Below are 18398 nucleotides of genomic sequence, written 5' to 3' on the forward strand. Positions count from 1 at the left end.
TTTTCTCTCTCTTTACTTCTTGCACTTCACAGTTCAGAATTGAGTTCTCTGATTATCATGTTTCTCTTCTCCCGTTCCTTTGAATAAATAAATTTTTTAAGCCAGCTCTTTCAACCTCTCCTCCCTTCTTCAAACACCTTTCAACTGAAAAGAAACACTCGTGGTCATTCTCTTTCCCTGGCTGTCTTTTTATCTTGTCCTCTCTTCCTGCTTAGGACTCTACACTTTTGCAAAGGGTGAAAATAAGTCCTTCACCTCTGAATCGCATCCTATATATTTCCTTCCCTTTCAACCTCCTCCCACTTCATTTCACTTTGCTTCCTTTTCTTTCATCCTGCTATCCTTCTTGTGGTCTCTCTCCATCACTCAGAGGAGATGCCTTTCATCCTCTCTTTCTCTTCCATCCTTCTCTTTTTGCCTTTCTGGTCATCTTAATTTCCTGTTTTCAACTTTGCATAACCTCTCTTGTCTTCTAGTTTATCCCCTGAAAAAGGAGTGAAGATGTTGGGGTTTTTTTCTGATTCTTTTTTTTTACCACGGTCTTTTCTTTGTACCATCTCTCTGAATTTTCTTTCCTCCTCAGGCTTAATTCACATGTACAGTAAAGTTAATTAGAAGAATAAAAGCACCACTGTTTGCTGTCTTTTACAACTCATGCTATTAAGTCTTTGCTGGCTGATTTCTAAGTACAGTACTTACAAATTGTTTATACAACTAAAAACAATGGATGGTATTTAATATTACTGCAATGATATGGAAATAGTAAGTATCACACAACCAACTATTTAAAGTTAAATAAAATAATATAAAATACAACAGCAATTATTTATCTGACAAGTCTTCCTTCCTCTTTTCCGGTCCCACTTGGACACCCTTCAAATCCCGGTTTCTCTTTTCTCCCAGTCCTCTTCTTGAAGGCAGACCAGAGGTCTTCTGGCCTTCATTTATTCTCTCAACATCTCCTTCCGTTGTTCCAGTCTTCCCAGCAGTGGAGGACTTTTCGCTGCCCTTCCACTGCTCATCCTTTTCTCTCTACCTCTTCCATCTCTTGAAACTAGATCCAAGGTCTACATACCTTAGATGTGTCCTTCTAAACTCTCCCAATCCTTCTAGCAGCTAGACCAGAAATATCATAGCCCTCTACAGTTGCTCCTCTCACCCCCCACTCTTTTCTCCCTCCTCTCAGCAACTCCTACTTTATTTTCCCCTTGAAAAGTTATGTTGTTTCTCCATGGTAGGTGCCAACATCCTGCCTGTAAGCTTGGCTTTCATCTACCAACGCATAGCTACTAAAATAGTTGCTACTCCACTTCAGTCAAAAAGGATGTAGGCAGCGCAAAATACACACCATTTTAAATTTGCTCTGTGTATTGACTCCTGAAATGGCTGAACTATAGTTTAACATCGCCGCCCAAGATCATGATCAGCAACTTTTTTTTTCACACCAACAGCATCATTGTCATTTGCAGATGATCATTATGCTGGCATAACAAAACACATCCAATTAATCAACAGCTCACCTCCTGGGAGCCCGTCCCACACTTCCAGCCAGTCGTACTTGCAGTCCCCCTCCCCACCCGGCAGGGGGTCGTTCTCCAGGTCAAAGGTGAGGAAGGTGATGGTGACATCCATGCTGGGGGGGACAATGATGATGAAGGAGCACTCCAGGTTGTGGGGGTATTTGTCGGGGAAGCCCGGGGACTCAACGAGACCCGAGGGACTTGTAAAGTTACGGGAACAGTCTGAACCTGAGATGAAGACACAGACCCAAAATGTATATGAAGAGACATATTTTTTTATAGAAACATATATTTATAGCAGTGTGTGGTTGGTATAACTCATTAACCATGACCTTGACTGAAAGGTCAATGCTATTTAGAAAAGGGCATAGATTTTGATTATACATCAAACTAATGATCTTGTTTTTGGCAGACACTCAGAGGTGCTGTTTTTAAATGGGAGTGCTTTCAAACTCACAGCAAACTAAATACCTGCCTCACAATTTCATAAATCCCAGTCTAGCCATCTCTGCTTTCTTGACCAGAAAGAAATATGGCTATTTAAGAGAACAACACATTATGTACTTTAAATGCAGTTAATGGGATTGGTTTTGAAACATGTAGAAGATGACAGTTAGGTCTGCTGAAGTAACTGCAGTTTTATTCAGATGTTATTCTTGTGGGTAGAGACCGAAACTCCAGAGTGATGTAACTTCAAAATGCCCATGAAGGGAATAAGACTGAATGATATGCAGCTGAATCAGGTGTACCGGTTCCAAAAAAACGTTAACACACATTCTAAACATCAGGTTTTTGAAGTGGTAAACGAGTCACATTTTTACAAAGACAAAGATTACGGGAAAGAGAGCAAGCGAAAGAGAGATGTAGAGTCTGCTGACAATGTCACGGTTGGGTGGTGTAGCACTTATGAGAAGCTTTAGATATCATCATACTGTACATGCACACACACACACAAATGCACACAATGATCTGCAGGTAATCTGGGGCTCTTTGTTACTGAATTACTATACTACCCTCTGTATGAATACTCACACACCTTATGGAGTGTATGTGGTCACCATTATTCCAGTCCATCCAGCCATGTATGACCAAACATCCAGACAAACACACACACACACACACATGCACGCACGCACGCACGCACGCACGCACGCACGCACTGTCTAAGCCTCTTATGGTAACCCATTTTTCTCCAGACTGTTGGGGTGTCTGCTACTGTGCTTGCGTGCTTGCATGAGCAAATGAAGAGAAAGTGAATAACACATTAAGAGGGAGTGTGTGTAGCTGGCATGCAACATGTACAGTTATGCGTGTTTGCACCAATCTGTCTACATAAGACATGTTTCAGCCCCACTCTTCAGATGAACAGCTGAAATTTGAATCAATACAGCTGCCTACATTGGCTGCTTAATCACTTCAACTTTTTGCTCGTAACTGTGTGTTTTTAGGATTTTAAAGTAGTCTCTTATGATTTTCGTATGTATTGGACTTTTAGTGCTGTCAGTAACGAAGTCCCAAACTAAAATGGCTTGTTTCTCTGGGGATCTCCATGGAAACTAGGTTGTTACACCAGGATGAGTACGGACTCAGTCAGTCAGTTAGGAGACTGAAAGCAGCAGACAGAATGTCTGCATATGTATGTGTGAGACACATTTTTAAAGTGACATTCATAATCAAACAAACTTTTGTAGGTGTAACCAGGAGTGTCTTTAATGATTTTCCTTTCTCCACCCTTCCTTTTTTTAACTTTCATTTCAAATCAGCTTAAGTTGATTCTGGCATTCATCTGATCCTGCACAGCAGCAGTTTGGGGACATACAGTATGTGCAATCCATTTGAATGAATTATGGTAACGCTGTTACAGTAGAGAAATTGAAATACACCAAACATACTTTCCCCATTCTAGTTTGTTTCCAAATCTATATTAATGCCATTTCACTGTAACATCTATTTTTAGTGTTACAGAGACTGTCTGTTTGTCCTGATATATCCCTGTTTTTCTGTCCCACTTCCCAGAGTTTGCTTGCTATCGTAACCTTCTCCCCCATGCAGTGACCTCAGATGTAAGCAAACACACTGTCTCTCACGGGTACCCCTAGCGTCTGCCGCCCCCCCCGCAGAATCAGTTGCTGGATAGTGTATGTCTGCGTGTGTGTGTGTCTACGTGTGTTCGCGTGTCAGTATGAGTGTGTCGAGTGAACGCCTGACCAGTTCTGTTGCCGGCAGCAATTTTATTCCCTTCTCATTACTTCATGTTCATGAACATCACAAAAACACTGCCCTCCTTTCTCCTGTCCCTTCTCCACGTTCTCTCTCAGTGTGGCGCCCGTCTCCTCCTTGTCCTTCTTTGCTATTGTTCAAGTACATTCAAACCCAAAAGGGAACATATTTGAACTTTGTTTAAAATATTCAAAACTGTGTGTAGAGTGCTCTGTGCTAAATCTATGTGCGTGTTTTCTACGACTTCCCTTTTGTCCCGCTAAACTTCTCTCCTCATTCGTTTCTCCTTCTTTTTCTCTCCTGATCTTTCTTCCTCTCTTCTCTCCTGCTGTTCTTTCTTTACCATCTTCCCATGGATCTTTTCATCCTCCGCAGCTCCATCATTCACTTCCCTCCCACTGTTTCATTTCCTATTCTTTTCTCCTCACTCCCCATCTGTTTGAACTGGATAAGTGTGAAAGAAACACGTTTCACTATAGGGTAAGGTTAGAGGAAGTGTGTGTGTGTGTGTGTGTGTGTGTGTGTGTGTGTGTTGCTGGGTAGATCTGGCGCTGGTGCTTATGGCTCACTGATCTCTGGGAGACGGGACAAGGTCTGGCAGTTTGTGTGTGTGTGTGTGAGTGTGTGTGAGTGTGTAGGTGCGTAGGTGTGTGTGTGTGTGTCTGGTAAGTTGGCAATGCAGACATCTACTTTCATTCAAACTGTCTTTCATGCCAACGGGCTATTAGTCAGATCAAACCCACAATTATTTGCTCCTTCCCTCCACCAATCTCTAATGCACACACTCACACACACACACACGTGCGCACACACACACACGCAGTCACGCACGCACATTAGTACACATGCAGAGGGGACTGACATACAGTCTCACTGACAGACAATACACACACCCCACACACAGCTCAACAGCTCCTGCAAAAACACAGCTTGTTTTTTCCATGGTTAGATTCCACCTCAGCATCATTGAAGGTGGAGGTTTGTGTTGCTGAAAACTCCTCTGACATTACATTTCAGCCTCTGTCACTGAATCCCAGCAGGGGTTTCCCTCCATAATAAACTCCCTATTGAACCAAATTACCGCTGACATATGAAATTAAACTGTCACAAGATAACCATCCCTTTAGCCATACCAATGTAATTTGCTAAAAAGCAACCCAGCATTACTTTGATGATGTAATTCAGGGAAATCTTTTCAGACGTATTCTTCAATTTGACATGTAGATGAAATTGAGGCATCTTGGAACATGTTCAATATGCCATATCTCAAAACGCTGTCTGTTTTAATCTAATATTTACGAACAAACCACTGTAAACAAATCTTTTCTACCAGGAAGAATCATCTGCAAAATCTGTCACATTAATCTTTTATCATAAAATCTCCATCAGTAGTTGGCAGAGTGAAAAATACTGCCTTCAGTACTATGAACTGTAAACACATACATCTTCACTTGAGTGAAGGTGTACCAAAAGGGCACAATATGCTGCAATGCAGACCAAGGAAAGGATTTATTTTCTATTTCAGGTTTGTTGTGCACTTTTTGAAGGTAATCATACCTCTGTTATTTGTTACATTAGCTCGACCACGGAGCATCTTTCTCTCCTCACTGGGTCAGATCTGGATCCACTTTCCTCAATGAAAGCCAGAGGGGGGAGGAGCGAGCAATGTGATTGGTTAGACAGTGTAATAAACTGACTTGATGGGTAGTCGGACAGAGGGGGAGAGGAAGTGCCTAAAGGCGTTTGGTAGAATGTAAACAAAAGCAGTTATTGGAAGGATAGCCACAATAGCTTCCACATTACACTGCCCGGGGAGTGTGCGTGTGTGTACTTGTGTTACTCACAGAAATCTGTTCACACAGTTGCACTATGGGACTCACTTCCCATTTAGGTCAAAAGCTGGTCCCCACAAGTAAACTATTAAAAATTTAAGCTTAAGATTAGTTTTTTTGGTTAAGGTCAAGTTAGAAGACAGATGGATTACATCCCAAGGATGAAGGTTAAGGGTTGGGCAGATTAGGTAGGGAATTAATGTAAGTCAATGAAATGTCTTCCTAAGTGACAAAAATAAGTTGTGTGAGTCTGTGTGTGTGTGTGTGTGTGTATGTGCGTGTGTGTGTGTGTGTGCGTGAGGTAACATTTGCGTGCAGACATGCAAGCTGCCCTGCATTTGTGAGTAACCAGCCTGCATCACTGCATTCATATATGTCTCTTCGTGTGTGTCTGGTGAGTTCTGGGTCACAATAACAGCTGGGGGCGCACTGCCTAGACAGTAGATTTTGATTGGTTGCCACATTCTGGTAACTGCTTTCGTATTGGCTGGAATTGTACTAGAATTTCCATAGTAACAGAGCTGTAAACAAAAACAAGTGTATATGATATGTGTATTTCTTTTTGGTTTCAAGCATTTTTTGTGTTTGTCCAAGCCTTTAATTTTAATGTCTGTCACTAGCATGCATGAGTCTTTGTTCATGTGTATGTATGTGTCAGTGCATTATGTGTCCATGTATTTATACTCAGTGCATATATACTATATGTTCTGCAAATGTTCTGAAGATATATTTAGGTAAATGTTTTCCAAGTAGATATGTTTTTCTGTATATGTATGTTGGCTGTTTCCAGATTGATAAGACTGTTAATCTTTGAGGGGTCCAGTAATTAGGACACCCAGAGGGTCGGGGACAATCTCCGACAACATGCCCACACACACGCAAACCTTCTCACTACTCCAAAACACTGACCCCAGTAACAGGAAGGGATTGTGCTAAACTCCCACTAAGTGATTATACAATGTGTGCTAGAGTCCCACTAAGTGATTATACAAATTCTTCTTTTACACATTTTTATATGCAAAAATAAACACTGAAATAAAAAAAAAAACTTGCAAATTCCAATCTTCTGAATGATAAAAAATAAAACTAAGTTTAATAGAAAGATAAAAGAAAAATCACAAAAAGTACAACTGTGTTTGAAACGTCTTCTGTCTTTGTTTTTCCCTCATATTTTCTGTGCCTAGTAGTGAGAGCATATTTATATATGCCGGCTGTTTGCTGCCCTGGCTTCACAATGGTGACACTAGCGCCCCATAAACATCAAGAAAGCAGAAATGTACGCATTTTCCATTTCAGAATGAAAACTCATCTGCTCAGACTGCATCTTGGCCCTTAAAAACACAAAAACACTTCCTCTATCTAATATTCTTTCTAAATGTAGCACTTGAAGCAGTTCAGCATATTTGATAACGCTGATGTATTTAGACAATTCTTGTAATTTTTGGATTGTATCCAAGTGGTTGAATGCATTATTGTAAGTTGCTTGGGGTAAAAGCATCAGCTAAATACATATAATGTAATATAGTATATTGTTTGCCTGCAAGTACTGGCCGTGGAAATACCGCATTGGAGGGGAGAGACTTTTCGTCCTCCATTTAGGTTGAACAGACCAGAATGTGCCGGGGTAGCACAGATAGATACATATTTAGACAGTTCATCGTGAGGCTATACAGTATGTGTAAGAATGACACACACACACAAAATCTTGTCACCCACACAACCAGACGTTCTGCTGCACCTTCCAGGATAACAAGATCTTGTTAGCAGTATGGCAACAGCTTGAATGTTCCAAATGGCTCCATCATTACTGCCAGGGAAGGCTGGACACAAATATACGCACACACACACACAAAAAAAGTTACACAGACAGAGACAAACTGGAGGAAGTCCTGTTTATGGTTTTGTATAGTTCATCAATCGAAGCAGCTGTCCTTAAAAACTTGATCTTGGTCATATGTATTTGATGGTAACCTGGGTGAGATTCCTCCTAAACAGACTGTCAAACTAAAATGTTTCAGCAAACGCTCAAAAAATAAATTTGTTTAAATTCAAGTGACAAAGCCCTCGATCGGCCTCTAGGGGAACATGGGGTGGATGGATGGGTCAACAAAAAGTCAGACTTTTACATGAAAGCCTGCTGTTTGTTTCCTGTTTAATACTGACAGTCACAGGTTTCTTTTTACTATAGCCATGATCGTTCCATAAACTTAATCAAGTATTGTAGAAATAAAATAAAAGTAGTAAAATTTTAAGCCCTTAACCTTAATCAAGTATTTATTTTAACCCAATCCATTCCCTCAACATGACCAAGTCGTGTTTTTGACTAACCCCAACCAAACCCTGACCACAGCGTTGCAGACTTTATCTAAATGCTAGCCATGAAACTACTGCACTGCGGTGTTTAATGTTTTATGTTTGGTTTGTTATAAAATGTCAAATATTCAATATCAATTAATTGATTCACCAGTCTCTCTCTCTCTCTCTAGCTCCCTAGGCTGCTAGGGTGTGAACACTGACACCCTTGTTGTTTCAAAGTCCATCAGGTGGACTGTGTCAAGCACAAAAGACACACACACACACACACACACACACACACACACACACAGAAGAAATCCCAACAGACTGGTGCCAGCAAGTGAGAAACACCGACAACCGCACGTGTTGTGTTAGTAACCTCAGCCCTCTGTGTGTGTGTGTGTGTGTGTGTGTGTCTCAGGGGAACAGGGCTCAGGACTCAATTAAGCAGGCATGTGTGGAATGCTTTCAGGGGGAACGGGACAAGATGGCTGTGGGGCCGACACTACGCACCCCTATGTCTCGCTCGCCCTTGATCTCAATTGGTCTCGCTTTGGCTGACCCATGGCAGCGTGAAGGGGAGCCATGTCAGGCACACACACATATACACAAACACAAAGTGCCATGAAGGGGAGAAATGTCTCGCCTGGACAGTCTAAAGGGCTCTCAAGGGTCCTCTGCAGTGTCTTTCGTCTCTTTTTCTCTGTCTCCCATGACACCAGGGAGATAAACGAGGCTTGGTCACCTAATGAAGCATATCAAGTCCTCTATGAGTATCTTGTAATACAGTTACTAATGGCCTGTTTGTAAAGGTGCAATCCTTCTAATATCCTGTTCATTTTTGTTAAGTCTGTCCAAGTGTCAGGGTAATTTACAATTCTCAAAATGTCTACTTTGCGTATTCTACTACTAATAGAATACGTATATCACGTATATATTACATGTTACAAGTATTTATTATCTTAGGAGACTTGTGATTTGGCTGATTTCTTTTTTTTTAAACTACGCCTGGCTGTGTGTGTTTCTCACCTTGTCTGACTACCTGTGTCAAAATTATCTTATTTTCTGTGGGCAAGTGTGAGTGAAAGACATTAAAAACAACTTTTCCCTTTACCTGTTTTGAAGATTTCGTAGCGCAGAGAGAAGCCCGCCCCCTGGTGGGCGTAGTCCGATACGAACTTGATGTGGAGCGAGGGCCCTGACGATATGATTGGTGCAGGGGCGATGTTGCTGCAGTGCTTCCCCAGTAGGTCAGCCGTCTCTGAGGGCCCATCATGGATCTCTACATAGTCATACCTGTAGAGGAAAAACAAATATTAGTAAAAAACCTTCTCTCCTACATACATGTTTATTTCAATTAACTTCATTAAACAACAATTCTGCACTATTGTATTACTATCCAGACATTTGCAGCTTGTGGAAACTCTGGCACTGAGTGTGAAATGCAATACCACAGGAACATTATCAACCTACAGTACTAAATATCTACTGCTATACATGCTTGACGTACAGACATTTAATTAATGTACTGATGAGGTGTTTTGTGGATGTGGAGAGGAGACTTTTTAATTTGAGAAAAGGACATTGCTAAACCCTTTAAATTTTACTCTGGTATTATTAGTCTTTTTTTTTTCTTTAGTAGTTGTTTCATCTGGCAGGCATCACATTGGATTTGGGCACGAAACGGAAGTAATGAGCAAATTGTTTGCATCTATCAGTGGCTAGACAGACTTCTGAAAGCACAGTTACTATCAGCAAAAGCATGGGTGTCATTAGAATTCAAATGAATGCAGCAGAAGACATTGGCAGTTCCCAGATGGTGGAGGAGTAACAGAACCACCTGCATGAGGCAAAATAGGAAGAGAAACCTTTTTAAAATTCTATAACTGCACTGTAATCGAGTGATTACATACTCCAGTTGCTAAGGGCTTCATGGTCTACAGAACACTATTTTATGGATTATAACTATATTATAATACAAACAAAAGGAGAGTGTGTATGTAAAGATGATGTGCTTCCCTTCAGCTTGCATTAGGAAACAGTGAGTCAACCACATTTTAGAAATTCAAAAGAAAAAAACTGATTCCCAATCTCACACGATTAATTTAATGGATTTTCTACTCTTTAAACTTAATTACATATGAATTAATTTAGCTGACGCTTTTATCCAAAGCGACTTACAGTTGCTATATATGTCAGAGGTCGTACGCCTCTGGAGCAACAAGGGGTTAAGTGTCTTGCTCAGGGACACAATGGTCTCTCACACCAAAGGCAAGTGTCTTACCCACTGCACCATCAACACTTTGTCTTTTTACAAGTTTGATGATAATTAAGCAGTACTTTCAAAAGAAATGACAACCAAACAAGTCTTGCATTGTACAAGAAATTATTAATACAAGAAAACGTACCTCACACCTCTTTAATGTTACACTAGGGTCAAAGTGAGGGTGTGCGAGAGTGTGCAAGGCTTTTTGAACTATAGATGAACCCTGCAGCCTTTGATGCTAGAAAAGGATTAATGTGGAACACATGACTGTAGTTTACATCTTTGCCCAGGTCTAATTCAATAATGTTTGAACCGCCTGAGGGCCTTCAGTGCACAGAGAAATTCACATTTTCCACTTTTTAGAGTGGATTTAGGTCGCTTCTGCATTTCCTGGTTTTTCATTCCTTAGAAATATCTCACACTTTTTGCAGACTGTTATAGGGGGACTGGGCTGAATTATAACTGATAATGTTGATGTTTGATTAGCGAGGATTCAGAACACAAACACTAAACACAATGGGAATATCAACAATTGACATTAAAGTGACATTTTTTCTGTTGTATCATGTCACAAGTGCTACTACTTCTTTATAGGTATTTGTATTTTTCTTACATACAAAAAGCTATGAATGATGCACATTAAAATCTCAGTATAACTAAAAATAAACATTTATATAGCTTTTGCTGAGCATTACATATCAAAAAGCAGCCTGGGACTTTTTTTCTATCCATAAAGGGGAGGTTCTGACTTGAAAACTATTTTTATTCCTATTTCTTTCATGTTTTCTGACCACAAGTGTTAGGACCTGTCTCCAGACCCACAGCAGGAGTGTTGCCTCTGTGTCTGGATACCAAAGACACACCTGCCTGCCTCTAAAATAGCTTCCTGGAAAGAAATTCCTTGAGTAACTTGCCATGAAAGAAGACATGAAGCTGAATTCTAAGTTAAGTGAATTAAATTTCAAATAGGGCTTTTCTTACAGCCTAACTTTCACATCTTCGCCCATCCTATCAATCAATCCTGGCCCCACTGCAGTTAATTGCTCCAATCTTGAGCTTTCTACATCTCTCTAGAGTAATCAAATGAACACTCCTCAACCCCAAAAGTACTGAAAGTATCTTGTCTTTTTCATACAGTTTAAGATGTATGCTTTACGTAAGTTAAGCAGGTTTCATGTGCTATGGGATGGTAAAAGTACCACACATGGTGTTTTGTTACTACTGTACAGACACATTAAAGATGGATATAAAAGGAGTGTTAATCTTTTCACTATTTGTTAGAATGTATTCACCATTTTGTGGACTATCATTCCTGAACTTGGCTGCCAAAACACACACACACACACACACACACACACACACACACACACACACACACACACACATTGGCTTTGTCACTTGGGGGGGACGTTGTTTGAAATTATATTATTTCCAACACACATACACTCAAATAGACACAAAACTTACACATACACAGACCTAGTTTCACATGACTCGACATGAGCTGACAAGATCAAATAAGAGGTGGATATTTTATGCTGTGTTACACTGTAATCCTAGCTGTCAGAGTGACAGAGTTATCAAATGTGTGTGTGTGTGTGCATGTGTGTGTGTGTTCGTCTTATTACCTCTTGTCTTGTAACAATAAGACATGAAGAAACCACAGACAATAGGAGTGGATTCAACACTACAGAACCCTCATAGCATTATAAAAGGCTGCCAAGTGTACAGATGTACTCTATTGTGCATAGACACAGTGTAATGTGGGTACCGGAACACAAAAGACTGTGGGTCTCTCACTGTGTATGTGCATGCAATGCACATGCAGTTCACGTCTTCATGCGAGTGTGTGTGTTTTCTGTGTTTTTCTGACAGGTGAGCAAGCTCCTGACATAATGAGAGTCAAACACCTCCCACTCTCCCATCATGCTTTGTGTCTACTTTGCGCAGAACTAACACCACAGTTATGACGCAAGCTGTCACTGCACTGTTAGCATGTTTGTGTGCATCTGTGTGTGTGTGTGTGTCACAGTTCCTGTCATATTTTCCCAAGAGAACACCTCATCCCAGAGAGAGTTTCCTCCTCCTCTTTTCTGAAATGACAACTTTGTTAAGGGGCTGGTGGTATTCACAGAAGATCTCTTTTTCTTTCTGACTCTTTCCCTTTTCATTTTGAACTGTTTCTCTGTCCAACTTTTTTCTTTAATTTGAAATCATTCTTAGTCATCTTCCTTTTCTCTCTCTATCCCCTCTTCCTCTCTAGCTTTCTTTAGCGTGTAGTCAGGCACATAACCCGTGGCCAAGAGCCAATGCGTGGGCGAGGCAGAGGAGGCACGTAGGGGGGAAAGAGAGGATATTAGAATTTGTGAATATTTGAATTTAAAACTACCGTTTATTAACAACAGGAAAATGGCTAAATCTCTTCTTCTTTGTCCTGTTTCTGTTGGCAACAAATGCTATTGCTAGTGAAGAGTGAGACAGCCCCAGTGATTCTGTTGAGTCTCAGCTGGTTTAATCCATTTTGACCCCTCCTTCTTTCAATCATCAGCATTACTGTATTTTAACAGAGCCAAACTCACAGTTTAGCTGTTCTCTTTACATAGTTTCTGTTGTCAGATAGTTGAATGAGTATAAAAACCTGATTTGATCACAGCTACCTGTTAACCAGCCATACAGAAACCCCTGTGCCGGTGCTATAAAGTCACTATTTCATGATCACAAAATACTACGTGTTTGGCTATGTTCACATTAAAAGTAAATGATCATAGAAAGGGTTAGAGCCAACAGAAAGTTAACTGCTTAACTACTACTGTGGAGGCTGTTTCGAAAAGCTCTGCTGTTTGCAGGTGTGTGGATGAACCACCAAAACAAAAGTGTGGACGTGGTCAGAGAGAGAACATGACACTGCATTTACACTGCCAACTCCTCCCCTCAGACTGACAGAGACAGGTGTCCCTCCATCCCTTCCTCCCTCCCTGCAGCTCTGTGCCTTTAGGAGAAGGCAGAAAGACATCCACTGCTACTTCTAAGTCAGCACACACACATACGCAAGAGACCTGCGCAAACACACAAACTCTCGGTCTCACACATAGTCACGCTGGCAAACACACAGAGCCTGTGGCCATGCATTCAGATGGATCTATAGACGGGTTTGAGGTTTCCTTCAATCTGTCTCTGTGTAGGAGGTGCACAGCTTCTAACAAACTGTTTAATCCCATCATCTCTCTCTCTTTCCTCTCCCCCAATATATTTCATGGCAGCCAATCAGTGATTTTCTGAAACTTGCCATAGGGAATGACAAGAAGTCTGAATTTGTTTCTCCCCCACTTTTCTCTGAAATTCTCTTGTTAACCAGCGCTGTAAGCGATGTTTTTTTTCCTTGCGTACATGAGGGAAATGATCAAAAAAACAAACGTAGGTTCCAAAACATGAAACATGGGAGGTTACAGCTGTAAAGATGAGGCATTCGTGATGGATTGTAAGCACAGATTGGGTTGTGGAAGTCAACGTAACTGACAGAGATCTGACATTAGGGGAGAGTCTTGTGTGCCTGTGCTTCTGTGTGTGTTTTGGGGGTTGGGGTGTTTCACGAGCGAGAAAGCTCTCCAAAGTCTTTCTGACGTGAACCAAGGAAAATGTTTGGATACAGATGCACTCCCGCCCCTCCTCCCTCACACCCCTCCTCTCTGCCTTGGCCTTAATTGCCTTTCACAAGTTCTCTCTCTCCCTCTTTAGTCGGGGAGTTGTCTTTTTACACCTGCACGTTTCTTTCAAACATCGGGGGTGCCGATGCGGTGGCACACACACACACACACACTAAAAAGAGCTGAAAGCAGGCCAGACTTGTGTGACATTTGTCAAGATGTTGAGTAAAGACAATGAAATTCAATTAAAACATTACCATGTCATACAATATTAATAAATATATATCTTGTATGTGTTTTGTATGTTTGTGTGATAAATACAGAGAAAGTCTGGACGCAGTTTGAATCAGCTCCAGAAGGCACTCTCTGGAATTTGAAATAAATATTTTTACAAATTATTACTGTTTTTTCTAACAAATAAGGAAGACCATACTTTAGCTTTAGCTTTGCTATATTCTCATGCACATTCCACTGAAAGAGAAGTGAAATCATCAGTGGCTCCAAACAAACATTTTTAGAGGAACTGAAACTGTCAACTATGAGTAGATTCATACATGCATATGCGCACCCTTTATTTTTTACTTCTACATTCATTGAATGCTGCAACAAAATTCAAGTAAAATTTATTTCAACATGGTTGGTTCACTGCGAACTAAACTGGACTGTTAGGCTCCCTGCAGGACAAGAACAGTTATGGAGGTGGTGGATTCAGACCAATCTTCTTACTGTTCAAAGATGCCTCCAGCAGCACTGACAATTCCCATAAGGCACGATAGGCTCCAGTTCAGCAGCTGCTACTGATGCTTCTGACTTATTCCTACTTCTTATTCTCGTGAATGTACATCCCTGGAGACAAAGAATTTCAAACACTACACATTCATAAGCCAGCATTATACTGTATTTGAAACATACAGTAGAGCCAGAAAGAGTATTCTTAATGTTCACAGACAGTGCAAAAACACCAAATCCAAGCTGAAAAAGCCTCTTGCATATTACTACTCAATTAATACAGGGGAACATTAGATTGTTATACAATTAAAAGTATCACTTGCAGTCCATATAGCCATCATAGCTATTGCCTCAGTCTAGAAATAGGTTTCTGAAAGTTGTTAGCAGGGTCTCAAACTGTACTAATTGTCATTGGTAGCCAAAGCTATTCACAGTAAGTTAATCATGGTAAAATTATTTGTTTGCATGGACTTGTGGAGAAGCCCTGAACCACTGAAGTTATTTGTTTTAATTTGGTGTGTGTTCAAGTTTATATGACCCACACACTCGCGCTATGTATATATAGTATATTCATCTACCTGTGTAGAGCAAAAGCAGCCATAGTCATGAAGCAGTTAATAGAGAGTGAGGAGGATGACTGACTTCACTGTTATCAAGTAATAGGCCTATTACTGCAGACAGATAGACAGTGTGTGTGTGTGTGTGTGTGTGTGTGTGTGTGTGTGTGTGTGTGTGTCCAGCAGTAGTCTCCAGGACAACCAATCGATTCCTCATTATGGCTTTAACACACATTGATCAGGGTCAGTCCTTCAAAGACACACACACACACACACACACACACACACACACACACTCAATGATTACAGTAACAGACATTGATCAGGCAGACCTTCAGGGCCTCAGGGAGTGTCTGTAAATCAGAGCACTGATATTATCATCCTTACCTATATTACCTGTGTGTGTGTGTGTGTGTGTGTGTGTGTGTGTGTGTGGAGAGAGAGAGAGAGAGAGAGAGATTTCCTAAAATCTCCACCTTGGATCTTAACAATTCTTGAAATTCCTGACATTTTTTCTGCATCCATCGGGTTGTGTCCAAATGCACTGCCTATTTGCTGGACAGTGCACTACATTTACCCTAAGCCATTTTATTTGGGTGCTTGAATTCTGACTGTGTAAATGTATCCACTACATATATTGTGTGACGGAAATTGATAATAATTATTGAGTGTCTGAATTTATTGCTCACTACTGAGTAAACTATTGAGTGTCTATTATACAGATAGTAGTGAATGAGGTCTCTGGGTAAATGGGGTGAGATGATTACACTGGACATGTTTTAAGCAAAAGGTTTCATATCCCTTTTTAGGCAGCTAGAGTTATTGCTGCCTAAATGTTTGCCTGCTGCCTAGATTTATCGAAAGCTGGTAAATAAACCTCAAACTGTGTTGTAACGCACATCTGGGTCCCATGGTGTTCTCTTGGCTCGTCTCTCTTTAGCTTTCTAATAACACTGTCTTTCAGCTTTGTTCTGGGATGCTTGTCTGGACGCATGACTCTCCTGCTGGTAGAGTCACTGTGATGTTAATTTAAACATGCAGGCAGCTGCTAAATGCCCACAGCTGGTAACTGAACATCCACTGTCACTCCGAATACTGTTCCTCTTCTCTTCCTCTCTCTGTCATCCAGTCTCTTCATCTCTCCAGCCAACTTTTTATTTTTTTCCCCCTCCTGCCCTAAGGCCAGTGTCACATCACATCACTCCACCTTTTGCTCTTCTCTTGGTCATGTCCCCAGGACTTTTGCCTGCAGATCAGGTGTGTCTGTATGTGTGCATATGATCAAACATTGCAAACTTTCCATCACATTGCATGTACTTTACAGGTAAAATGTGTTTTACAAGGTTCATATTAAAGCAGTTGATTCAGATTATACTAGATGCTTGTGTTAAGGTGGGTTACTGAGAGAAAAGGGGACAAAAGAAGAGGAGAGGAGAAGACAGAGCTAGCCAGCATGAAGTTAAATGATTGATTCAGGCAGAGTACAAAGACAAGGTCTAAATCATTAGTGAAACCATTATCGTTGACTGCAGCTTCTCTGTCATATAAATCACTTCTTAACTCACTGCTTTACTCCACACTTATTGTGTAAGCCACATAACCGTGAAACTGCCTACGTGCCTGTCTGCTTGTTGTGCTTTCACTGTATATGAGTTTATTTGAAAGCCCCAAAATATTCACACCTCTGTGTGTGTCTGTGTGTTTTTGTGTGTGTGTGCATTTGTACTCTTGTTTATGCAAGTGTATGTGGGCATGTGTGTGTGTTTCTCTCATATCAATATTGCAGATAGCATCTGACTTGGGTGTGATGTGAGGTAAAGGAGGACTGGAGAGGGTGGAGAATGAGGAGAGGATGAGAATAAGAGACAGACATAAAGAAAGGGGATTTAAGTGATGGATAGACACAGACTGAAGGATAAACGAGGATGAAGACAGATATAGGCTGAGGAAAAGTCTATAATGATAAAGAGATAAGAACAGAAGCATTTTAAAGAGGGAGACAAGGAGTAGGGGAAGGAGATGAGAAAATAAGAGAGGAAGAGAGACAAAACAGAGAAAAGGAGGAGTGTGGCATTTTGGCTTGCTGCTGGTGTTTTCTCATATGCAATGCTGAATAATGATTTGGCCTATAAAAGATTGGCACATTGCAGAGGGATGATGGTGAGGATACAGGAAGGAGGGAAGGAAAGAAGGAGAGAAATTAGATAAGAGGAAGACATAAGGAGAAGAGAGGTGATGAAGAAAGAGGCTTGCAGGGACGAAGAGGGAAAAGAAGGTGGGACAGAGGAAGGCTCAAGAGCAGATGAAAGATGATAGATGGGCTCCATTGGGCGGTGGTGAGGGCGCAGGAGGAGTGAGGGAGGGTGAGATGAATGGAGGAGAGAGGAAAGAGAGAGAAAGAGAGAGAGAGAGAGAGAGAGAGAGAGAGAGAGAGAGAGAGAGAGAGAAAGAGAGGAGGGAGCTGTCAGGATGATTTGAGCCTGCCCTCAATGGACCCTGACGCTGCACTTTTTCCCTAAGCAGCTGTGTGTGTGTGTGTGTGTGTGTGTGTGTGTGTGTGTGTGTGTGTGTGTGTGTGTGCGCACCTTCTTTCCAAACACTCCAAATAGAGATCTTGCTATCAGAGACAGAGCAGTGCAGTGAGCTAAGAGGAAAATGTGGAGTAGACAACCAGCCGCTGCCTCAACAGGCTACATACTGTACACTTAAAAAAAAATTCTTTGACCTTAACTCTCTTGGTAGTTGAAAGGTAGTTGACACGGAGAATATCACTTTCTGTCAGATGAAAAGTATAGTAAGTATGTATCATTTAAGAGAGGTGCTGTTCTCTATTCAATGAATACAAATACAAGCCTATTAAATGGCTTTTCTCTCCAATACATTCATAGAAAACTCCAAGTAAAGAGGCATATGTCTAAAAACACTGTCAGACAACAACAACCAGACTTGTTGCTGTGTCATTGGCAGGGTTAAAGCTGTACTTTAACATTTTCGGGAAGTGTGCTTGTTTCCTTTTTTTAGCCCAGAGTTGAGGAAAAGACTCATACCACTCTCATGTCTGTGCAGTAAATATGAAGGTGGAGTCAGCAGCACCTTAGCTTAGCACAAGGGCTGGGTAATAAAAAGGTAATAAAAATCACCAACAACAACACCTGGAATGCCTACTAATTAACATGTTATATCTTGTTTGTTAATTCCGCACAAAAGCTGACAGGTTGTGCTTTTTCTGCAAGTTATGTGTCAGGCTATTTCGTGGCTGGTCTCAGGGACTTCTAAGAGTCTTGGACACTAAGCTAACATTTTTTGTACAGGTATCAGTCTTCTTATCTCACACA

General features: G+C 41.0%; 1 protein-coding gene across 3 annotated transcripts in view; it reads right to left on the reverse strand.

The window, feature by feature from the left end:
* The window catches only part of nrp2b (neuropilin 2b), a 94646-nt gene that overhangs the window by 60130 nt on the left and 16118 nt on the right, over nt 1-18398 (reverse strand). For all 3 annotated transcript variants that reach the window (XM_046053738.1, XM_046053736.1, XM_046053737.1), the window contains exons 3-4: nt 8982-9163; nt 1521-1748 (exon numbers count right to left, since the gene is read on the reverse strand). In XM_046053738.1, the coding sequence (XP_045909694.1) occupies nt 1521-1748; nt 8982-9163 (410 nt within the window). The remainder of the gene's footprint in view (nt 1-1520; nt 1749-8981; nt 9164-18398) is intronic.

Source organism: Micropterus dolomieu, linkage group LG07 (genome assembly GCF_021292245.1).
Source record: "Micropterus dolomieu isolate WLL.071019.BEF.003 ecotype Adirondacks linkage group LG07, ASM2129224v1, whole genome shotgun sequence".
NCBI lineage: Eukaryota > Metazoa > Chordata > Actinopteri > Centrarchiformes > Centrarchidae > Micropterus > Micropterus dolomieu.